The sequence below is a fragment of the Anguilla rostrata genome, chromosome 15 (genome assembly GCF_018555375.3).
Source record: "Anguilla rostrata isolate EN2019 chromosome 15, ASM1855537v3, whole genome shotgun sequence".
Lineage (NCBI taxonomy): Eukaryota > Metazoa > Chordata > Actinopteri > Anguilliformes > Anguillidae > Anguilla > Anguilla rostrata.
The window spans coordinates 25,241,864-25,267,477 of NC_057947.1; the positions used below are offsets into that span (position 1 = coordinate 25,241,864).

Here is a 25,614-nt window from a genome sequence, read left to right on the forward strand (position 1 = left end):
TCGAGCGCTTAAAATGGATTTTCGAACATTTTGTGCGGTTAATTGTCCGGGATTTGCAGGTGCTGCTTAAAACTCAGCAGGTGCGCACGCTATGTATGCGTAATGAGTGTCTCCAAGAGGTATCAGTGAGCCATTCGGAGGATCTTCAGCGAAACTAAAGTGTGTTGGCACATTTCTGGTAAAACGACTTCATGTTCATGTATTTTCTTGGATTCATTTAGAATTTGAACGAACTAAGAAGCATCGTATCCCTCAATGTTGGACAAATGGAATATGATGTAGGATTACAGCATTGTTTGGAAAGCCAGTCCAGAGTAGCCACTTAGTATGTGGGTTCCAGTATCCATTGTGCAATGAGCAGTCAAGGTCAGTAGTGGGGGGTTGGGGGCGCATTACTCATCTTAAGGGTCTGGGGACCGACCCGCGAGTTAAAATTATGGGCAGCATCCGCTGTCACAGAACCCAGTAAACCCGTGCGTAGCAGCCGCCCTTGAGCGAACTCATGAACATACCACGTGACATCAGATCTTCTCTAGGTTGAGGGAGAGTGAGAGAGAGAAAGAGAGAGAGCGAGCGCGCAGCATCAGCACCAGAACCGAAACTCGTAGCAGCAGCAAGCCAGAGTGCGCCAGTCTTCTGTTAAAAATTAACTGGAAGAAGCACGTTGATTTCCGTCAGTTACTTCTGTCCCCATCTCACAAAGAGAAACTTTTCACCGTTTCTCTGGACAGGTTAAGGTTCTGGGTCTTAGACCTGACACATCCCACCTGTGTGTTTTTCCTTGAATGATAAGCTATTACGATCTCAAGGTGGAGCCCCGCGTGTCTAGGCTCACTACGCTCCTTCAGGGGCTAGGGTGCGCACCCGGTACGTCCCGATTCCTACCCGGTTTCGTCTCGGAGTCCGAGTCTGATGCTCCTGGCCGCCGAGCCCGAAGGACCCCCTCCACTCGGAGCAGGATGCCAGTGATGAGAGGTCTCCTGGCACCGCAGAATACCTTTCTGGACACCATAGCCACGCGCTTCGACGGCACCCGTAAGTAATCCGCCCTAAGGAGTACACATTCTTTCTCCTCTCCAGGAGCTGCATTCCTGCATCCCACTCACGCGCATGCCGTGATAAACAGAGGTGTTATTCAAGATAAAGTCGCAATTGGACCAAATGCTAAAATGAGCATGGCTCCCGATAGGAATTATATAAAATGATTGCTTATTTTGTTCTTAGAATACGCCCTTTTACATCTGCTCAGTTAAAATTTACCATTTGAGTGTAAGAGATTCTGACAAAATAAAGGTCCAGGGCATCATTTCTGTTCGTTGATGTTTTTATTTTTATGTTTGTTTATTTTTGTGTTTTTTTTGGTGTTTAATGCCAGGATATCCTCCACGTGCGCCCTGTGCTCTGGAGCGCAAAGTAATCTTCACTTTGCGCTCCAGAGCTCGGTCCCGCGCGCAATTTTGACGTTGACGAGTTGAAAACTTTTATTTATTTATTCATTTATTTATTTATTTATTTGATAGGGACATATACATTTAAATATAGATTATCGCCAAACAAAAAAAGTGCTGTGTCACAACATTTATACCATATGCTAATTTCCAATACTTGCCCCTAGACGGGCTTTTCAAGCACGGACATATACAATCCTATCCAATGTGTGAAAAGTAATCAGACAGTTTGAAGTCTAAGTTCTGACATTATTAATCGTAACTAGCCTAAATATTATGTAGTCATAGAACCAATTTGAGGCGAAATTTCATGCCCAGACATTTTATTTTGATTCCTGAAAGCGTGAAAATCCTTATTTCATTGCCCGGTACATGGAGTCCTCATCGAGCCCATCGAGTTTATCCCGGTCGCATTTTCAGCAGCTCTGCGTATAGCTACGCTTGGAAAGTTGAATCCCAGCGTGAAATGGTAATCGGCGCAACGTTCCCCTCAAGGGAATCGCCTACTGCGATTCCAGTGGCAGTAAAAAATAAATCATAACATTGTTTTGGAAGCAATTTGTTTTCATAGACATGAGCAATGTCGTGTCTGGCGAATGCTCGGCTGCAGACCATGTGCGAACAGTGGGAATGGTGTTCCGACAGGGGAGATGGATATCAATGAAACTAGATGCAAGGATGCTGTCGTGAATGATCCACACTGGTCACTGGATACAAGTTATAACGCTCCCGTCTGAGTGACTCGGCTCTAAATCAAAGATGTTGTGACCGATGAAATCATTATCTAAAGTAGGAATCAGCTCGTTTAGAAATAGATACCGTCATGCACCACAACATCCTCGTGCTTTCTTCTGAAATAGTCAACTAGGGTGACTGTTACCTCACCTTTGGTTTTGGGATGGAATTGCGGGCTGCTAATACGATTTACCTAGGTAAATTATCTAATTGTTTTCAGTGGTGAACCAGTCTGAAAAAATTAACAGCCATGATGTATGACAGGGGTTCTGTGGAGCTCCACACCCCGGTTCTGTGGAGCATCAGGGTCTGCGTTGTTTAGGTTTCTGTATAAAATGTTCTGGTTTGCTATTGGCTCTTGCACTGCATGGTTTGCATAGCAATGATGAGGGAAATAATCTGTTATTGATGTTCCTAGTTTAAGCCAACATCTTCGAAGCATGGAACTAGCTAGGTTCTACCACAGTGGTGCACGTCTGTCCTCGCTGTGTCAGAGTACTGTTTTATAGTTTCAGTTTAATACTGGAGATTTTTATGTTGTATTCCCTTTGGTTGCCATCTGTGATCTTTGTACATGTTTTAAATTAAAGTGTATACCCACTGATGCTTAATTTAGCATAGGTTGCTTCATTACCATATTAGTGGGTGATTAGGCTTTCTCCCATTACAGTAACCTTCACATTTTAACTGCCACATTCTTCTCAGGAGATGACACTATTCGGTATGGTAATTTCTGCCTTTAACTGTTTTAATTGCGTCTTCATGGCCATAGCCTTCTGTCTGTAGCGCAGAGAATCCTGGAAAATGTCACCATTGCAGAGTATAACTAGATATATACCACTGAAGGCACATCTCAACAAGCAGGTAGATTCATACGTGCGCACATACACGCACATACACTGATATGCACAAACAACACATACGCACACAGACAAACACACACTATACACAACAAAAAAGGTATATTTCTCTTACCTTACAGTCATTGCAGTTAACCCTCAATTAGGTCAGTGACTCATTTTGAACTCAGAAAGCACAAGAATGTTAACAAACAGTAAATTCTGAGTGCAGAATATTGTTTGATGTCACATGGGCACAGACACCATTCTATGGTCATGTGGTCTATGGTCAAGTCAACAAGCGCAAGACAGGATATGAGTTACAGTGCATCACTGGCTCAAGTCTAGAAAAAAATGACCCGTGTCTGTTTTTTCAGATCATTACAAAGGAGAACATGTAATTAAACCATTAAACCTCCCTCTGATACAAGTGTTACTTCACTTGTCCTGGCTGTCAGGTTTTGCTGCAGGAATGGGTTATTTTTGTCCTGAGCTCCACCAACTCAGTAAATTTTAAATATGAGAATGAGAAATTGCACGTATCACAGATGTTAGACATGGCGCAGCCCCCAGGAAATAGCAGGTGGAGCTGTGCACCCTTTTAGCTCTCCTGAAAATTGCACCTTTTAATGGTGCAAATGTACCAGTTGGATGCATTTCACCCCTTTTGCCTCCTGATATCACGAGAACAGCTTGGCGTGATTACCCTTCTATAAGTAGAAAAAGATGACTTCTTACTCAAAATCACAATAGATGCCTGATCTTGGGAATTAAAGTTGAAAACAGCTTGTTTGCTGTTTGGCAGCTTTTTATCACCCATGTCTGGCCAACATCCACTAGATGAATCATAATAAAATAGTAATGCAGAGGTGGGCCAGATGTGGTTTCCAAGTCCAATCCAGGGGTGAGCCATAATACAGCCACATCTCAGGCATAGCTTGCCATATAAAATGTGAGAACAGGCCAAAAGGCTACTATTGTTTGGAAAGCATATTTATTTACATATTACATTTATTTATTATCTGTAAGTCAGATTTAAAAGCTGAAAGGCTGTTCTTACTGCTCCTTAATTGTGACTTCTTGTTTGTACTTGTTGTTCAGAGTAAATGTTGTAGGTTAGGGCAATCTCATTCTGGGTTAGAATAAGTCACATTCCCCATACATCAGGTTCCTAAGGCTACGTTTGACTCCTCTCTGTTGCTTTGGCATTTGATGTCAGCAGTGTGTCGTCTCTATATTATAGTCTCAGGGTGGCTGTGCAGAGCAGTTACTGAGCATCTGGGCTTGCACTTAGAGAACTGCAGGTTTGAGTCTGTGGTGTTGGGGCTTAGTTATGTTTGTCTTGCTGTAGTAAATTTTAGGGGTGGATACTCCGTAAGGAACTATAAACTGTGCAAGCCAAGTTTTTGTGGCTATGATGTTGAAGTGAAGGTTCGGTTATAACATTATTTTTCTTTGAATAAATGCAGATTATTCAGAAGTGAATGAATAAATGCATGCGTCAGCTGCTTTGCATGGAGAGTTATATTTGTGAAATTACAAATAACAACAAAGACCTTGAATTCGTTTTTACATAATCTACGCATGCAATATTCTTTAGCCTTTCTGAACAATGGTCTTTCAAGCAAAAAATAGTTCCAACAAATGGAAACCACATCAGAAATTTAATCAATCCACAAAATATGCAACTCAGAGGAAAGCCTTTAAGGAAAGCAGTCAGTATTGCTGGCCATCCATCACGCAGCTATCGGAGCCCGTGGCCGTTGGATGGCTGTAAAAGTTAATCGTCGATGCAAGGCCTGATTGCTGCCTAGTTCATTAACTTCCCCAATAGGTCATTAAGCTCTTACGGTATTCAATGCAGAATTCAAGGAGTCGCCCTTTCTGTAGTGTCGCCCCTTATGGAAATGGAATTAACTGCAATATATTTAAATTAAATAAAATATATAATCAACCACAAGGAAGATATTCCAACTCTTTCCAAATAAGTGTGACTTCTGAAAATATATTTGCCCATATATTGCAATGTATTTCAGTATATTACTTTTTCCTATGGGGCAGCAAGCTTTGATACTTGGTTGGAATTGCTCGTTTTGCCTTGCACAAACAGAATATTTTCCACCACCTCCAGGTGGGTAGTCTCATGGTACAGTAAACCCATTTGCTTCAACATGGGTTGGTGTGTTCAATAAGGGCTTTGTCCATAGGCCAACCCAGGGCCATATTTTTCATAGTCAAGAAACAACTGTCAAACGGTAGGGTGACGATGAATTAAGGCATGTCCAACGCAATTTAAGTAATACTGTGACATCAGACTGTAGTGCGGGTGCAGCAGAGTTGAGAGGTTGTTTTACGAATAAATTCATAAATGAAGGAATAAATTACATGTGGCTATGGTGGAGGTTTTGTTTCATTGTGGCCAATTAGATAGGCCTCTTTCTGTCTCTTTTGTACCTCGAGGTTGTAAGCGAACTGGCAGTTTGTCATGTTTGATTAACTTCTGCAGGAGATGCAGTGATCACACTGGCATTCATGGCACCTCAGAAAAGTCTCCAAGGGCAAATGATGATGTCAAGTTTGGTTGCAAACTGGGAAGCTTTATCACCTTAGCTGGATATAGACCATCCTGGACTATTCTTCTTGAAGCAACCTCTTTTACAACTGCATTGTACGTGCGCTACAGCCTCTAGTTACAAAATGACAAAAACTGAGTTGGACACAGCACCTTGCATTATCGCTAGAGCTTGGCAGTTGCACCTTGACTGCAAATACAGAGCCCAAAATCTTACTGATGTATCGCAACAGCACAGCTTGCAGGAACTTCCAACTCTGTTGTTTGTGTGAAAGGTTTTTTAGGCACAGTATCAGGTCAAGCATGCAGATTCCCCTGACTAAATGGCACAAGCTTTCCATGACCAAACAAAGCAGAGCTTAACCTGACCAAACAGAGCACAGCTTCCCCTGACCAAACAGAGCACAGGTTCACCTGACCAATCCGAGCACAGATTCAGTCCCGGAGAAATAGGATATGGTCAGAGAGCAGAAGCCTGGAAATGCATCTGCATGTCAGATGATAAAAACTCCCAAGAATGAGTTAATAGAGGTGGGGAGCGCAAAGGTAGCGGACATGTGACTGCTGCAATTTGTCGGTTGTGAATTCCCTTTGAAAACGTGGCAACGCTGGAATAACCTGCCAATCAATGGGTTGTTTAATGAGGAAGATAAAGAGCAAGGAGGATTTAACTGAAGGAGGGCTGGAGGGCTCCTGCTGTGGACAGTGCAGCGTACAATGAGTCAAAGCTCTGTGCTTCCTCCACCCGTTCTCCTGTGCTAGAGAGATTAATACTCACATACTGTTTTAGTGAAACATTATTTTTTTTAAAGTTCTTGACATGAAAATGAATTTCTATCATGTGACTGACACCCAAGATTTGTTTGGGTTGCAAATTTATAGCATGATAACATTTCTAGCATGGTAACATTCAGCTCAGTGTCCTCTGTAGCACAGGACGATACTGTTCCTTGGAACAACAGATTACTACCTCAAGAAGGCTTTTAACTAAAACTATAATAAGAATGAAGGAGTTCATTAATTTTGTTTCATTGATTTTATTACCAAAGCAAAGTCAGCTCTTCTTGTATTCATTACAAATACAGCACAATGTTTTAATCTACCATGGTACTTTAAAGACAAGTTTTGTAGTCCATGCGGATTTCAATGCTTTTGTGCAGTTTTATGAACAGTTTAATTTACTTCCATCAAGCTATCTTCTTAATGACAGACCTGTATGAGGACCCGTACAAGTGAGGTTATTGATGTGGAAATGCATGAGCCAGAACATCGTAGAGATGGTTTGGTCACTGCTGTTGTAGCTTTTTGTTCCGTTTTGTCTTTTTGAAGATGCATATACACACAGAATTTCTGTTTATTTTCTACAGTGTAAGCTTGGGTCTTTCTTTGCAAGGACAAAGTTCACTTGCTCTTCAGCTGGCTCACCTCAATGTTCAGGCCACACTTTTTCCTGCTTCTTGGATTTCCTGGCTAATAACATTCCCTGACGAGAGAGTGCAAGTGCAACATCAATAAACTACAATAACCAACCATAACACAAATATAGATTCTTATAGCTAACATCCATGAAAACCATAAAGAATGTTATATTGTAGTTCGATAATTGCATGGGGAAAAAGTGCTGAGGAGTGGGAATAGGAAGGTAGCCGAGATGCAGACTGCAGAGTGGGGTCTTTAGTTTATGTCAGAAGAGGCCAGCTAACCTGGTGCACTGACTTTCTCTGTGGAAAGCTTGTGCCACCACTGCAAGGCCAGTGTCCATGCAGACACAGACCCCTCAACACCACTTCCCCAGCCGGCCATAATGAGGAAAAGGGTGGAACTTACCTGGGATTAGCATCTCCTTGTAACCCATCCCTCCCTGAAGGGGAATGCTCAATCAGATCTCAGTCCCAATACTAGGGGACCCGAGGAAATGAGTGGCTGCAGATTCGTCAGAACTGACGATGGCGCGGAAAGTGAATGATAAGAGAAGTCTAAAGTTGGTCTTTATTCATTAAGACCTTTCGTTAAAGGCCAGTTCCCCCTGTCAAGTGGCCGTTCGGCAAATCCATGCCAATTAGAATCTCCTGGAACAGCCTGATGAAAAGCTACAGATGGCATTAGCTTTGGTAATTCTCCTTCGCTCTTAGAACAGTCAGATCTCCCCCCCCCCCCCCCCCATCCAGGCTATGCACCTGCTCAGCCCAGATTTATACAGAGCTAAAGCCATGCAGCCAAACAAGAAAAACCCCACCGCGCTCAAAGGGCCCACACCTCAGCAAATGAAGGATTTAACGGATTTAAGATTTAAGGTTGTCACACGGCAATGAGACCGTGCATGTATTTCAGCGCCTGCCTTGCTCTGGACGGATACAAAAACAACCTGTAAACTTGGCCTGAACAGAATCACCGCGTGCGAGAAAAACCGCTCTCTCCACGGCACTGCGCACTTTGATTGATGACCGTGTTTTATGGGACCTGTGGGCCCTTCATGCTATTGCAGCTTTTAATAGCTGATGATACTGCAGATTTAGGTCTTGTGCTATAGCTTATCGCAAGTGAGGATAGCTTCATAAATTTGACCTGTCAAAAAGGTGATGCCAACTTTTTCCTGATCTCTTTGGATGCCATTAATGGGAAATAGATCAATATTTCCCATATATATGGGAAATATTTATCTATTATGTACTGATTATATATTTATAGGCAACAAATTAAAGGAATAGTTTTTAAAGAAAAAAACAGAATATATGAGTGGGGAAGCATAACGAATGCAGATGCTTCCACGCAGGTGTACTGCATGATAAAATTAAGCAATTACCGTCCTATCGTGCTCTGTGGCATTTATAAAAATGCTGAGCAGGCCCAGTTGACCCCAATTTTGGATCAAGATGGCAAGAGGGAAAAGCTCTAAGTGACTTTGAAAGCTGGTTCATTATTGGGGCACGGATGGCTGGAGCTTGAGTCACGAAGACTGGTCACCTGGCTAGTGTTTCAGTAGGAACAGTGACTGAAGTGACGTGCATTTACATCTATGGGAAAGACATCTGGAAATAGAGTCAGAAATTGTGGTCGAAAGAGCACATTCGATGGCCATGATGCTCTTCCCTACCTAAAGTTTTTTTTTTTTTAGTGGCCTAATACTCTTGGCCTTTACTATATAAAATATGCATGTGTTGGCTGAATGGGCTGTCCTTGTATGCAAGTGAAGTGTTACAGTTTGTCTCATTTGTTTACACACATTTCCTGATTTCTCAGAACTATAAACACGAAACAGTCTGTGTCTGCAAAATGAATGTCTAGTTTTTCAAATTATCACAGAGCAAGATGGTTTTTATTATTTTTCTTTTTCCAAATTATATTACTGTAGCCATTCAACATGACACAAAAGGACGGTAGGGAAAAAAAGTGGGGAGAAAATACACAAACAAAAAATGAGATAAGAAATAATTTGGGGTCTTGTTTCTGCCTGTGACAATCACTTACATCACAAGCAATGTTCTCTCTGGCCCAGCAGCCAGGCTGATATCCTCTGGTGTGACACAACTGCAGTCCTGGCACGACTCTGCCAGTGTTACCCCACACTGCTTCTCCATCATTTGAAGTAAGGGCACCTGGCCTTTTTGGTCGCGATTATATACCTTCTACTACCCTGCCGAGAAAAAGTCATGTTTCAAAACGGCCAGAAACGGCAAATCATTGACAGGGATTGAACCCCCAGGCTCAACAGACAGATATTCCACTAGTAACTGCACAAGCCACTGCTGCAGGAACCCTTTGCCGGTATACAGTATGGCTGCTAATGCTACCATACTGAGTACGGTGCTCAATCATGTAAATTACTGGCAAATACCTACTTGTACATATTGGCAGCAGTATTCTTTCAGTCTTTCATAGTTCTTCTTGGAAGGAATGTGGTACCAAACTATTTTTTTTTCAGGACGTGGTCAGTTCTTGGTAAAACTTGCTGCCTTTTCAGAACATGAGCTATAGATGTCTTACACTTATTCTGTTTATTTCCCAGAGTGCACCAGTGTCACCAACCACATGTCTCCGAGTCTCTGACAGCATATTGGATCATTTTCATAGCGTCTGTGTTCAATGGGGACCAATGAACATGTTCTTTTCACTCTTCTTTTACCATTTCTCACTGTTTACTGCCAAGGCTATTGGTGCACTGCACGTCAAAGACCTGTTACTGCTGAATTGTTTGCCATAATGCTTTCATACTACCCCTTACTTAAGCACATACTTTCAGTTTAGCACTCAGATATTTAGTAATAAAGAATCCTACTGGGTTTGTAAGTGTAAGATATTTAGTAATAAATAAAAATGAACAAATGGAGGGATATAATTTGGGGGTTTGAACCGCACTGAAGACAGGATAATATTCGTGAAAAACCGTTTCTAGATGTGTTGCGTTTATCAAAAACCCTAACTGTACTTATTTAGTGTCCTTTTTCAGATAGATGCCATGGGGTGATTTGTATTCATGAACTGGTTGCTTTGATGGTGAAATGAGGGGTCTTATGGGCAGAGCCAGTGTTACTCCTCCATTATGTCTTTTTCACCTCATACTCACTCAAGCAGGAAAATTGATTCTCTTTGCGTGTGTGCATGTGTGCGTGCGTGCGTGCGTGCGCGCGCGTCTGTGTGTTTGTGTATGCATGTGTGGGTGTGGGTGTGTGTGCGTGTGCGCGCATGTGTGTGTGTGTGTCTGTGTGTTTGTGTATGCATGTGTGTGTGTATTGGTGCGTGTCTCCTATTTGTGCGAGTCATTGCTGTGTGTGTGAGTGTTATTGTTATTGTGTAAGGTTTATGCGCTCCTCTGCTTGTGGTAGCAGCCAATGTGACCCAACCCCGTTCCAGCAGATAGGCATGGTAATGGGAAAGAATTTAAATCATTAAAATATTTAACATTTAGCATGTGCTAAATTCACAGATCGTCCCCCATTTCCCTGACTATTTACTATTCATTCTCCTTCATTATAACCACTCTGTTCTGCTTAATAAAAGAATAGTGAACGTTACAGTGAATGAGGTTACCTACAGTATATCACAGAGTCAAAGCCCATACCAGTTTTACAGAGAGTCAGAGCCTGTACCTGTCTCACAGAGAGTCAGAGCCTGTACCTGTGTCTCACAGAGAATCAGAGCCTGTACCTGTCTCACAGAGAGTCAGAGGCTGTACCTATCTCACAGAGAGTCAGAGTCTGTACCTGTTTCACAGTCAGAGTCTGTACCTGTCTCCTGTCTCACAAAGCGAGTCAAAGCCTGTACCTTCTTTATTGCCATACCAATACAGTGCTGCAAAAGCAAAAGTGATGATGAACAGCATCAATAAATAATTTCTGGGGAGAAAAGGCGCCAAGAGCAAACAGAAAATGCAAGCAGTCCAGGCTGTGGAGTCCAAGCGTGTGTGTGCGCGGATGTGGTCCAGCGCGCGCGCGCACACACGTTTCTCTGCTCTGTGCGGTGTGCTTCGAGTCAGCGTGAAATGGAAACCTGACCTGGTGTTTTGGCGCCGCAGGTGTTCTGTTCGCGCACCACGGCTCTCCGTTAGTATTCCAGTGATGTGGCTTCCAGCCACACGCCGGGGCATCAGGTCTCAGTGCAGGGTGTTATGGCATGTTTTCCTGATTAAACTGGCCTTTTTGTGGCTCCCAAACTGGACATGAGTGCATTCACGTATCACTGCACGCCACCAGGGCTATTGAGCATGCCCGTAAAATGTACTTTCTCCCAAACTCTGTACCCTACGCACTGTCCCAGAGCCTGCTCTCCATCCCACATCCTAAACCCTATCCCACAGCCTATGCCCTGTCTCACAGCCTGTACCCTGTCCCACACCCTACACCCTGTCCCTCACCCTGCACCCTATCCCATACCCTACACCCTGTCCTGCTCACTAAACCCCACACCTCCCTTTATCCCACACCCTACATCCTCTCCCACTCCCTACACTCTGTACCACTGCCTACACCCTATCGCACACCCTATACTACACCCTGCACCCTGTCCTACTCGCTACCCCCTGTTCCTCTCCCTGTAAGCCACCCATTGTGGTGCACCATGGTCTTTCTTGCTCATTCTCTTGAGGGAAATTTTTTGGCAAGCCAACGATAAAGAGCAGGGCTTGATAAGACCACCTCTGACCAAACTGAACACTGTATAACGGTGCTATTTTAGCCTTGGACAGGCTGAGCGGAGAAACACAGGGAGCCCATTCCACTGCACCCTGAGCCCGTGTGGCTCTCCCGCCAGGGCCACGTGGCTCTGCGCACGCTGCCGCATCGGTGGGGACGTTCCGGGGGGAATGTGTTTAACCACCTCTGGACCCTGAAATCCATCAATCTGACACATTAAAACGGAGATTTATGAAATGTGGGATCCTTCAGGGCGAAAAGCATGGCCCAGTGATGGATCTCTCTGGAAGATGAGCGTAAACGGGGACAAAAGGCCGTAGCTCATCAGTACTCCATCTTCACCCATGGCAGTGTCATGCGTTGGGGCAGTCTGAATTTTTTCAGGAAAAAATATCCAGTTTTGCGAATGGATAGTGTTTATAATGTAAGCTGTGTAAGTCGCTCTGGATAAGGGCATCGGCATCTGCAGGTAAATAAAAAATAAACGCGCTCTGTTTTCTCACATCCTGTGTGCTGCCCCAGAGAAGGGTGTGCTGGGCCGCTATGCTCTGCCAGTTAATCAATCCCTGCAGCACCATTCCACGCTCTTCAGCTGTTTCATAGGCATGAAGCCTGGAGCTCGCACACCCTCTCATCTGTTCCGCATGAATCCTGAGCACAGGGCAATTCACTGTGTGTGTGTGTGTGTGTGTGTGTGTGTGTGTGTGTGTGTGTGTGTGTGACTGTGCTTTTGTGTGTGCGCTTGTGTATCTGTCTGTGCCTGTGTTTGAGATTGCGCATGGGAGTGTTTAAGTCTTAGTTAATTTCTTTCTTATCCTTGATTTATTGGTAAATTATACATGGGTTTTTTTTTGGTGACTTATCAGTGAAACAAAGATATGTTTATTCTGTCTCTTTCTAATCAATCTCATTTTATTTCTATAGCACATTTACAAAGGATTCATCAGCAGTTTACTCTTTGCATATGAATTGTTTTTACGACTCTTTCCTGTGAATGAAGTCATTCTAACCCCTGCCTAATACAGACAGTCTGACTGTTACTGAAATGCACAGTCTCTGATGTTAAGCTATAAGATCTGATATATTTTATTGAACCCTGTGGGGTAATTTATCATCTGCATGTAACCCATCCTGGCTACTAGGCAGTGGACAGCCACAGTGCAATGCCTGGGGACCAGCTGCAGTTCTGAGGTCTTAGTCAAGGGCAATGGCTGGAGCATACGTAACCTGACATGCAGGTATTTTGGTGTGGGAGGAAACCAGGGTACCTAGAAGAAATCCATGCGAACATGGGGGAGAACGTGCAAGCTGGGGGGGGGTGCCGGGACTTAAACCTCCCCCCCCCCTCCAGATGGCTCATAGTTAATAAAATCTTACTATGAGCTTCCTCTGAATGTGTGGGCACTGATGTATTAAATCATTTACATTCATATTTAAATAAACGCATTGAGTGTTATCTCTCTCATGAGCCATTTTATCAGTTATCTTGGAGTGTTGATTGCCCATTCTATTCGCACGCTTTATGTTTATTAATGTCAGCTTTGGACTGTACCATTCCAGACAGACCAGGCTGTGACCAGCATGCGCATCTCAGTCATTCGGTTGGGTCTCTGATGGCCCGTCTGATGGGTGTTTAAGCAGTGCTGATGAGACTGAATTTCCAGCTCATTTCATTCTGGTCTGTTTTCATTGCAGTTTGATGAGCTCCCTCTGAATGCCTCATCACCATTCTCAACAGTTTCTTTTTTTCCATTTCAAAATCATCAAAAGTTAGTGTTCGTGGTCAAACAATAAGCCACTGTTTGCCTAGGCGGTGTGGAGCTGACACATTGTGATTGGTTGTACTTCAGCTCCACTGGTGTGACGCAGTAAGCTGGGTCTGAACCAAACTCAAACTTGCTGTTTGCTCACAGCCAAAGGAAAAGAAATGAAAGGGAATCTGAGCAGTGTAGGTCCTGCATTTCTGCCGTTTCATGAGTTAAGCCTTCAGCACATTTACATTCTCCTTCCCTTCATGAAAATGACATGGAAACGTCTCTGTCCCCTCTCTAAACCAGGCTGGAAAACACGGCCTTACAAAGGGCTAAATCTGGCCTCTGCCAGTAAGCTCATTTAAACCTGTGTATTAGACATTGGAAGGAGGTAAATCAAAAGCTGCGTTCAGTGGTTGTGGGGTGCTGTGTCCAGCTGAAGCCCTGATTGGCTGCTTCAGTGTGAAATGGTGGTAGCCCCGCAGACGGGTGTGTAATTGGCTGTAGTGTCACTCAGGGAGGCAGGGCTGTCGCCATATCACAGCTCGCAGAAGACTTCTCTAATGTGATTGGCTGCCTGCTGTCTGCCTGCGTCAGCTGTGTGAGTAATGCAGTTCACCAGCGGTGCAGCTGCGCAGCTGGGCTGCAGTGGAGGAGCAGTTGCGGCTAGCTGCCTGCGGTTTAGAGTGCATGCTGGTGTACTTTTCCCCCCAGATTTACGCTGGTACTTGCAGCAACAGGAGACCCTGCGGTTATGATGCACCACTAAAAGACTAAGATGTCTTTGATTACCCTTTCACTTGATTATAACTGGAGATATTGTCCTTATTGAGCCAGCGGGTTTGGCTAAGTTGATCAAAAAGTTCTGTTTGTCCAGTTAGGCTGTGCATGTGGAGAGGCTCTGGCAACCTGCTATGAATTAATCATACGACTGACAGAGAGATGAGGTCTGAAGGAGAAGCCTCACACCGGCCAGATCTATATTCTGCCTTTACTCCTCCTCTAGTCTGCTATACCCTGACACAGCTGTGCTCCTAAATGAGCCTGGCAGGTGCGTGCGCCATTGACTGCAGAAAAAATATGGACAAAGTGATTGTGACATCACCACTGACTTTCCATGGGCTTGTGAGAAGCGTTTTGAAACTGCGGAAGTGCAGGTGTCCTGCCACCGTATTGTTCAAATTGCAGCTAGAGACGGCACAATAGGGAAAAGGAGGACCCTTATATGGTCCGGGCTGAGTCTGGGTCATCCGTGAAGCATGTGAGATCCCCCCCCCCCCCAAGTGATGTTGACGTGCAGTGACACAAACCCTGATTTGTCTAGGAAATATTTAAATATTGGCCAAATGATAGAATAAATTGGCATACTTGGCACAAACAAATTGGCACATTAACTACATGTTCTTGTGGGGGGAAAAAAATGACTTTGTATTTTGACCGTATAATCACCGTTGACTTGCATTGAAACGTGTGGCCAAAAGACTGGAGCCAGTCTGGAGACAACCGCACTGGCGCTAGTGAGCAGTGTCTCTCAACAAGAACTGTTTGTGAGCTTCAAAAAAACGCAGCCAGTTTTTGGCTGCTTGGTGTGTGTGTATATGTACCTGTATCTGTCTGCATGTCTGTTTTGTGTATCTGTGTGTATACGCATGTGTTTGTGTATGTGTGTACCTATATCTGTCTGTATTTGTTTGTGTGTGCGATGTGTGTGTGTGTGTGTGTAGGTGACATAGAGTCCCATAAAAAAGGAACACTATCACCTACAAAGGACCCACACAGAATTAATCTGAAATGCGCACACACATACACACACACACACACACACAAAAACATGAATATCTATCTGCAGAACAGACAAGCCTCTGCCTGGCTCTAATGAAAACATCACTCAAGCTCCATAAAATCGCCTGGCTGGACGGGCCTGTCCGCCTCTGATTGGTGATTGGCTGCAGGCTGCTCTCGCGCTAGATAGTGGCAGTGCAGAGGCAGGCCATGTGTTCCCTGCTGCGGGCGATGAGCCTGAGGCAGTTTTGAACCCTAACGGACAGTCAGAGCTTGGAATGTTGATTATAGTAGGCCTCAGATCCAGTCAAAGGCAATGGGGATTAAAGGTTACCCTGCGAACGCAGTACACGTGCCAATCTCCTAAATAGGGAGCCATAACAACTCATTTACTACATGTGGTTTGAGTCGGACTGTCAAACGAACCACCAGGAGGTCCAGGGACACACCATGCTCGTATTGGTACCAGACATTTCCCTCCGCGTTTCACAACATTTGCTGCATTATCTGCATACATTAAATCATACACAGTTCTCTTAGCGCGTAGCAGTGAAATCCATCTTAATAGAGCTGTATCCTTATGCTCACTCCTGCTATTTGTTGTTCTATCTCTTAGAAGTTTCATTGGTGTAATTATGATCATTTAAATATCCATATGAACACGGGCCACTTAGAAACACGGGCCTTCTACAGCTGCCCATTAGGCTGAAAGTTACATATATCCTGTCGCTTTCGCCATCATACCACTTTTCAATTATGGCATTACCCTTGCCTCCTGCATTTGAAATTAATGCCAATAGAATCAGGCTTTATTACTGGAAAAGCTGGAGTGGTCTTTAAAAAAATGGTATTGAGTGAAAAGACGCTCCATCAAAGGGTTGAGCTCATTAACTAATTAGGCCTTAATTGGTGTCTGTGGCAGTGGGGGTGCAGGCTTCACGCTGCTGTCCAAGCCCACTCCAGACAGCCAATTAACTTAATTCAGCTGTTCATTGAGCAGCATTAGTCAGGCACTATTCACTGCTCTATTATTCTGGCTCACTCTGTACCTCCCTCCCTCCATCACTGCCCTTTCTCTCGCCCTCCTTTCCCAGCTCCCTCCATCTTTGTCCCCTCTGTTCCTCTCTTTCCTGTCTTCCACACCATCCTTCTGCTATAGTTTTATTTAAATTCCTTTACCAAAGAGGCGACATAGCTCAGGAGGTAAGACCGATTGTCTGGCAGTCGGAGGGTTGCCGGTTCAAACCCCGCCCTGGGCGTGTCGAAGTGTCCTTGAGCAAGACACCTAACCCCTAACTGCTCTGGTGAATGAGAGGCATCAATTGTAAAGCGCTTTGGATAAAAGCGCTATATAAATGCAGTCCATTTACCAAAACAGCAGTGTTTTTAATCATCACAGAAACTAAACGTATCTAAAATTAATGAATATGTAAATATGTTTACACAAGCGAAATTACATAAAATAAAAATAAAAATGAACAACAACAGATATATTGAAATGAAAATGAATGAATGATTTATACTAGCGGGGATTTCGCACAGGTTTATTACTAGTTGCATTCAGTGTCTATCTGGTCATGACGCCCTCTGTTCATGCCTGGTCTCTCTCGTATTCAAATTGATTCCATTATTTTCACACTCTACTTCTCTCTCTCTCTCCCTCTCTCTCCATGTCATCCTCTGCCAATGCTTTGGCTGTCTCTCAAATTTTCTCATCACTGGCTCTCTCCCCTCTCTCTGCTTTGGACCAAATCTTAGGCAGCATATGTAATTCGTCAAGTCCCATTTTCATTGTATTTTCCGTGAGCTGTTTGTTTTAATCTGCATTCACTGCTGTGGTAATGGCCCCATGTTCACATTGACTCCCTGGGTCAAACCCTTTTCCAGTGCTGGCCCCCGCCCCTTCCCTCTTGCCTGTACCCTGTAATCAGCACTGTGTCACACTGACCCCTTTACCTCTTCAGCTCTTAAGTGACATTTTTACCAGCTCTGATAATTATCCTGCCCACTTCCCGCCATGCTGGCTCTGAGTACTAATAGTACTTTTTCGTCAAACTTTTTCCCTTTCATAAAAAATAAATGTGCAAAGTACGTAATGTACTTCTCAGTGAGTCTGTTGTTTCATCGTCATCCTACATCTGTTTTGCACACATTCTTTTTGATTTGTGATAGATCGGCGAGGATTGTTTACTCTTGTAAATCATTGTCTGAAGACAGGGATGGGCAGCACAATTTGCAGCTGAGTGTACCAGGGTAAGAGCTTTGAAGCCGGTGGAAGGTCTTCAAACTTGGCGTGACATGAGTGAATTCAGGCAGGTTGAAGAGCAGGAGGACTGCAGCGTTGTGGCCCAGTGGCTGTGGCCGGACGGCAGGGGCCAGCAGGCTGGGGCCCATCTCCTTAAGGGATGAGAGAAGGGCCTGGTGGTGGTTGATGGAGCTGAACGCAGCAGACAGGTGGGGCAGGATGAGCGCCGAGCGGCGCCGGCCTGGCCTGGCTCTTATTGAGTGAAGAGCCTCTGTGGCTGTGAGGAAGCCAGTCCCAGCGGAGCGTCCGGACCTGACATCCGACTGGTCGGAGTCCAGGAGTTCACTCTGCCGGAGAGATGTAGTGATAGTCGACTGCAGCACCCAAGCTCCAGAGTATTAGATAAAGACGAGAGGAGTGAGAAAGGTCAGGTATTGTGTGTATCTTTCTGGGTTCAGAGCGGGCATTTTGAGAAGAGGAGTGACACGAGCCCTCTTAAGAGCAGCAGGGACTGCACTGTTTGAAAGACAGCCTTTGATAAGAGTGGAGATGAAAGTAATGATTTTCTCAGCAATATATTGAAGGAGAGGAGTAGAACAGGGTGAAGAGGATGCGTAGCAGGGCTTTGGGATGTTAGGAGCTGAAGACTTTCGGAACTTGGGAAGAGCAGTGAGAAGGGAGATAGGGATAAGAGAGGGACAGCAGGTGGGGAGACAGGTAGAGGAAAGAGTGAGGAGAAGAAGTCACAGGTGAAATTGACTTACTTTTCTTAGAAGCATACAAAATTATCTGCGGTTAGAGATGGGAGGCAGGGTGAGGGGGGAGTTGAATGTGGGGAACAGTTTTTGTGTTCGAAGAATTTGTTTTTTTTTTGGTGAAAGAAATGGGCAAGCTTCCACCACAAGAAAGTGGAAGATTGACAGATTATCCAGAAACAGATGGTTGTTTGTTTCCATCTGTGTGTATGCTCTCAGTTAGCCAGGGATTAGGAGCAAGTGGAAGGAGGATGAAAGGAGAGTGGAGGAAAGAACAGGCAGAAGAAGAGAACAGGGCTGTGGGGAGAGAGTGCAGGGGTTAGAGACTGAGGGGATCAATGTGGGGGGTTAGAGACAGGAGAAAGTTGAAGAGGGAAGAAAAAAAGTGGCGGTTGAAAATATGAATTAGTGATACTATGAAATCACAAGTAGAGCTGTTACTGAGGAAGACAAGGTGCAGTTGGATGCTGGGCTTGTGGGTCATTGGGGATTCCGTTAAGCTTAATGACTGGAAAAGGGGGCTGAAGATTTGAACTTTGATGGGTCAACCTCGAAGTGTTCAGCTTATTATTGTGTGATCTGGTGTTGATCCTTCATCCTTCATCCACAGATTGGAGGGAAAAACTTCTAAGGGAACAATTTCTTGGATCATAGATGGTCCGAGACTGCATATATTTGTATTTCTACCGTATGCAGACATGATTTCAGCTATTGAGGTCTGCTGTTGTACTGAAGATCTTGTAAGGTGGACTGCCACTTTCTTGATTGTGGGTTGTTAAAGTGTGGCATTGTGTGCTTAGCGAATACTTTCCAGCAGAGTGTGGAGTTTTCATCAGACCAGTTGCAATGCTTTCTGCTAGCGTAGCCAATGGATTTAGCTGCTGCCGTGTATATTCTTGTGCTTAGGGAGGTCCACTTTCCTCAGTGGTATTTTCAGCTCAGAGAAGAGAATCTGCATCTGCCAGTGAGCAGAGAAGGTCATTTAGAATCTCGGCACTGTTTTTTCCAGGCGCAATGCAGTCCCTCCCTTCCTTATTCTGATGGCATATACTGTCGGTAGTAATGCTGGAGATTTGAGCAGCCGTATAGCTGCTGTGTTATTGTTGTTGTAATTCAATTTTACCGTCCTGCACTGGGGCCTGTCTGCTCCATGTATAGTATCCAGTAGTATGGGGCTGATATCTGGTAATAACGGTACATATACCATTGGTGCTATTTCAGTGCCTTCCAAACCATTAGTGTTCCATTTTTAGACCGAGTGTATTAATAAGCCTTCCTTTGAACAGCTTCTCTTAGGGCACTGCTACTGTGTACAAACATGATGTCGTGACACACACAGTGAAGCAATGTTGTGAGACCAAATTACTATGAGTACATTAATATGCTGCCAGTCTCCTGGCGTCAGATTGGTTTGGGACTCACTGACTTGCGGGTGTGGACTCCTGCTCGTGGAGGTTATTTATAGCTCCGCTGCGGGTGCGTTCTTCCCAGCGCCACGCTGTTGTGATGAAATGACCTCTGATGGCGAGAGGGTGACTCGGGATGTACAGAGAGCCTCCCCTACAGCTGCGGGAAGCTTCCGGAGCTCCCGCTCATCTGAAGGCCGCCTGCAGTGCTGAGCCAGGTGTGGTCCCTGTAGCCCGTTGGCTTTGACTTCACACTTAGCCCCCGAAGCAGCAGGGAGGGGGCTGGCCAATGCCAGCGCGTGCCCACGCAGAGGCGGGTCTGCACACTGTGCTTCTGGACACACCGCCACTGCTCTGAGACCCCCCTCGCGGTCTGCTTGAAACTACAAAGTCGTCACGGTTACGGTGTGTTGCCCGTCTGAGGCCTGGCAGGAGCCTTGGTTATGGGGAGGCTTTGCACTGGCGAGGGAAGGCTGTTTCCACGCTCACCAAAGAGGCAGAGAGCAGTGAGTGAAGGGTTGCAAGCTAGAGGAAAGGCTCACCAAACGCAATAGCACATACACATGCATGCATATACAGTATGCAGTCTTATGTCTCACACACGCATACACGCTCGGTAACGCATAAGCACACAATTTGCATACACTGTGTACACATAAATGCACACTCCCTGATCTGTTAAAATCCATGCCTGCATCACAGTCGCATTTACATGCGCTCACACATAATCAGACGTGCTCATGCTCGCGGCGCATGCTCATAAACGCGTTCTCCGACACGTACACGCAAAAGCATGCATAGTAACGCATGCACAGACTCGTCTTACGCACATCAACGTGCTCACACTCGCAGAATAACCAGGTCACGCACGTACACGTAGACATGCGCTCTGCTTTTTTCACTCACACACGCACACGCACACGCACACGCACACGCACACACACACACACACACACGCACACACACACACGCACGCACACACACGGGGGGATCGCGCTTTGTGCTTTTACGAGCATGCCCACAGGCAGAGTGCCCTCCAGGGCTGTGATCATTCAGCCGTCCTCTCCTGTGCCACGGCCCTTGAACAGTCCGCTCACTCCCAAGCACGTGCTTTAAAGTGTACGTCAGGAGTCCCACCAGCTCCTCATTAAAAAATAATTTTCCTTTCAGGTTTTCCATAGATTGTTTCTAAAAAAAACATTTTCCTTTCTTCTCCTTTTTCTGCTTCCATCCTCCATACATGCCCCATACGTCTCAGGTGCTGTTTTAGACTGCCGTCAAAGTGACGGACTTTCTGTCTTTTCACCACAGGCCCTTTGAAATATTCATAAACAGAGAATCGAGAAGCAACGTTGGCAAGTAGCACAGGTTTCTAAGCTTGTGAATGACGGTCCTCTGTCTGCTGCTGCACCGCAACACACTGCACCTCACCACGACACACACACACACACACCACACACACACACACACACTCACCACACACACACACACACACACACACACCCCCACCCCCCCCACACACACACACACACATCACATCACCCCACACACACACACACACACACACACACCCCTCACCCCCCCGCCCACACACACACACACACACACCCCCCCCCCACACACACACACACACACACACACACACACACACACATTCACCCCCCCAACACACACACACACACTCACATCACACACACCCCCCCCCCCCCCACACACAACACACACACACACACACATTCACCCCCCCCCCCCCCCACACACACACACACTCACACACACACACACACACATTCACCCCCAGAGCTGTCACCGAATGTCACCATTTAGTGTTGTGCTGTTGTGCGTCAGGGCTCCAGGAGGAACGGGTGCCAGGGCCTTCCTGATTGGCTCTGGGGATGCTGGGCACGGCCCGTAGCTGCTGGCATAGCCCGAGGTGCAGACCACAGGGCCTGCAGCTGTTCGCACTCTCCCTCTGCAGGAGTCAAACACACTACCTGCACACGCAGGGGCAGGAAGGTGATGGTGCTGCTGAGATTGGGCAGCGTTCATTGACTTTATGTCATACCCCAAGAGTTATTAGGGATGGACTAATAGTCCCACAGACCAATCAGCATATCAATCAACTGCATCAGTACCAGTCACCAAATCATCAACGAGTAAAAAAACAACAGTTTAAATAATTTGGGCTTTTCAAAGCTTTTTTCCCCTCTAATGCTGTTACTGTATGTTATTATAAGCACTCTCTTTCATTTGTGTCCATTGATTAAAATGTATTTTTGATTTTGTATGGACTTTTAACAGTACTTGTATGCCAAGACTATTCAACTGGCAGCCCAGGGACCAAATGTGCACTATAAACGTACCCTTGGCCCTTTGATCATGGACAAGCAAAAACTTATTACTCACATGAATCAAAAACTCTGCTGTGCTGGTCTGTATATGCAGTGTCAGCAAACCTCCCAGCAGTGACATGGTATTAAAAAACGAATAGGTATTCATGTTTTAAGATGACTGCATCTTTGTTTTATTGTGTAAGCTACATTGTGTTCATATATTGATTAACAAATAGCACATGGGAAATGTTTGGCTCTCGCGTATCACTTTTATGAAGAATCTGGCTCCTAGGGAGAAGCAGTTGAATTAACCTGCTGTACTCAGTGCCTTGGTAATATTTACTAAATGCATTTCACCCCAGCAAAATTGAACTGTTTCGGAGAGGGGGGAGGGGTGTCCCATATGATTACTTTCATTGATTGCAATGTTTTCTTTATTCATGTGCTTTGGCAGTAGAATTCCTCAGGCCTGTCGAGGCAATAAAGATCAATTGAATTGCGAGAGTGAGAAAGCGGAGAGGGGCGGGCCTCCAGAGCATCTGGGCAGTGTCTCACCAAAGCCCGCAGTGATGTCCGTTCCACAAGCAGCCCGGGCGCTCCGACCGGATCAGTAGTTCGTAATGTCAAAGGGTTCTTGGCAAAGAAAGCTCTTAAATAATTCATAACGTCTATAAACACAAAGCATGAAATATTCAAGCCATATTTCAGCAGTGTTTTCACACTAAGTGGTAATAACATCCCAGGGGTTATAAGTAATTCTGTTGCCGCTGACCAGAGGTGTTCCTCTCCCCTCAAGACCCCACTTGCAAAAGGCATGCTTAAGAGTCAGTGAAGTGTTGTGCATTCCTGCTGAGTGCGTACACAAGGAAGGTAGTAATTGCTTTCTTATCATTGTGTTGCATATGTTTTTCATTCATTCTTTCAAATATGCTGTGACTCCGAACCTGAACCCCAACCCTTTGTGTAATTATATCTTCTCCCAACACTGCTGTATGTGCCCCCTCCTTCCCACAGAACATTGCTGCTTTAGCATAGTTCTGTTTGTTTGTGGTTTCTTATTGAGTTCTTTGGCGTGTTCATGGGCCTTTGAGACCACATAGAGGTGCTAATAAGCGTGCCTCCTCACTTTAAATACAGCCAAAGAATATTTATTTGAAAGCACAAACAAAGCAATAACCACAATAATCATATTTCTAATAAAATAAGACAGTATAAGAGACTGTCTGCTGTATCTTTCCTTCTCACTCTCTCCTCTCACTTTCCTTTTTTCTTTTTCTTTATCTGACTCTCTCTCCTCTGTTCTGTCTCTTTCTGAATTAAATTTCCATTTAAAATGCTTTATCAGCATGTCATAGTACTCAATAACTTCCTGGAAAAGTGTGTGCATTTATGAGAACAGCTGTGTTGTCACGACACTTAAAATAGAAATCTCTCTCTCTTTTTCTCTCCGACAGACAGTAACTTTGTCCTGGGAAATGCACAGGTGCACGTACAGTACCCAATTGTGTACTGTTCTGATGGGTTCTGTGAGCTGACGGGTTTTGCTCGGGCTGAGCTGATGCAGAGGAGCTGTGCATGTCACTTCCTGTATGGCCCTGAGACCAGCGACCAGCTTGTAGCACAGATCCAGGGAGCGCTGGACCAACGCACTGAGTTTAAGGCAGAGCTGGTCTTCTACAAGAAGGCAGGTGAGAGAGCCAGCCACATTCAGTGTGAGAGTGTGGGAAGGAGGGAAGGGGGATAGAGGGGTGAGAGGGGGAGGGAGGAAGATACATAGAAAGAGAGTGAGTGAAGGAAGAAATTTACAGCGTGAGTGAAGGAGAGATTTACACAATGCAAAGATGCAAATCCAAAAACAATACATCAAAAGGGTGAGTAGATGAATGACTGTGTGCGCATACAAACAGTGTAGATGTGTACATGTTTTTTGCTTGTGTTGCAGGTACACAGTTCTGGTGTCTGCTGGACATTGTGCCAATAAAGAATGAGAAGGGAGAGGTGGTTCTGTTCTTGGTTTCTAACAAAGACATCACAGACAACAAGAAGGACCAGGCCTCTCAGCATGGTACCAGTGCAGGTGAGTCACACTAGTTGCTGTTGTTACATGAAATTCAAGACAAAGAATACGGAGAGACAGAGAGGTCCTTTCCAGAAAAGCTGATAATTAACCTAATTTTCATGTTTCCATTGTACTCGGCTTATAGCAAGTATTCTACTGTGGCTTTGCTTTTCCTGTAAAAGGGTTTGTTTAGTCATAACACACAATTATCTTTGCAAAGAGCAGTTTGATGACAACAGCTGTGTGGTATAAGATGGGCTTTCCTGTTTCAAGCTTGACTGCCAAGGCCCAGGTCTGGCAGTGCTCCTCCAGCACTGCTATATTCTGCGGGAGCTTTCTGTCTGTTCTCCCTCCCTCTGTCTGCCTCCCCTCCCTCTTAGTATGGTTAATGAGCTACTCTATCAGCACAGGGAGGATCCATATGGTGGCCCCATATTTTTGCCAACACACTGAGAGATTTAACAGCAGAAGCTGGGTCCTTGGTAGTTATCCCTAAACACACACAGGGCTGATTTTTATAAGAGAAAATTAGATGAATGATAGATGAGAAAAACTGAGCGCATTAACCCCCGCCCCTCTGTTTCCAGATGACGACCCCAGTGCGGAGACGCGCAAGGTCGGCCGTCCCCCACCCTTCAGTCCCAACCGACGACGCAGCAGGGCCGTGCTCTACCAGCTGTCCAGGCACCTGCAGAAAAAGGACAAGAACAAGTCTAAGATTAAGCTCAACAATGTGAGTGAAGCTCTGGCTCTGCTGGATCCACCTCTGCTCGCCACAGCACGCACCTGCAAAATGCACTTGCAGTATGGGGTTCTCCATTCCACACACACTGATGAACCTAAGCACTATCACACATTACACACCTTGACATTGTGCCACATGCTAGATTCTTCTAGATTCCATACTCTGCTTTACTACTGAACTTATGCTTCTGTTTGTGTGTGTGTGCGCGCGCGTGCGCGTGTGTATGTGCATGTGTGCATGTGTTTGTTTCTGTGTTTTTGTGTTTCTAGAATGTGTTTGTGGAGAAGCCTCCCATTCCGGAATACAAGGTGGCCACCATTCAGAAATCTCGCTTCATCCTGCTCCACTACGGCACCTTCAAGGCCGGCTGGGATTGGCTGATCTTGCTGGCCACCTTCTACGTGGCAGTTACTGTGCCCTATAACGTTTGCTTCACCGTGGGAGGGGCACGGGAGGAAGGAAGCCCCGCCCCCCGCAGTCCCCCCAGTGTCAGTGACATCCTGGTGGAGATCCTGTTCATGCTGGGTGATGATGCTTCATAAGAATATTCTCACCATTACAAATGCAAATGCCTACAAACGAATGCACACACACACATGCAGATGCTTTCTGTTGAATTAATTTAGCAGTAATTCTGTTCACTAACATTGCTCTGTATTTACTAATGGATTCTAGTCTGCAAACGATTATATTGAGCATTTGAACAAGAAGGGGATGAATTGTCAAGTAATATGAGCTGATAATATCTTTACTGTCATTTTTGCTGGTAAACGGGTGCAGTAAACCTTGTGTTTTTACATAGACCTGTAGCAGTAA

At 45.2% G+C, this 25,614-nt stretch overlaps 1 protein-coding gene across 2 annotated transcripts in view; it reads left to right on the forward strand.

Annotated features, from left to right (window-relative positions):
* The first annotated feature begins 114 nt into the window (after positions 1–114).
* The window catches only part of LOC135240819 (potassium voltage-gated channel subfamily H member 3-like), a 47,114-nt gene continuing 21,614 nt past the window's right edge, over positions 115–25,614 (forward strand). The window contains exons 1-6 of one of the 2 annotated variants that reach the window (XM_064310783.1): positions 115–178; positions 810–1,035; positions 23,449–23,682; positions 23,937–24,071; positions 24,641–24,786; positions 25,068–25,323. In XM_064310783.1, coding sequence (XP_064166853.1) covers positions 960–1,035; positions 23,449–23,682; positions 23,937–24,071; positions 24,641–24,786; positions 25,068–25,323 — 847 coding nt within the window. In that variant the 5' untranslated portion in view covers positions 115–178; positions 810–959. The other variant, XM_064310782.1, reaches the window with a different exon arrangement.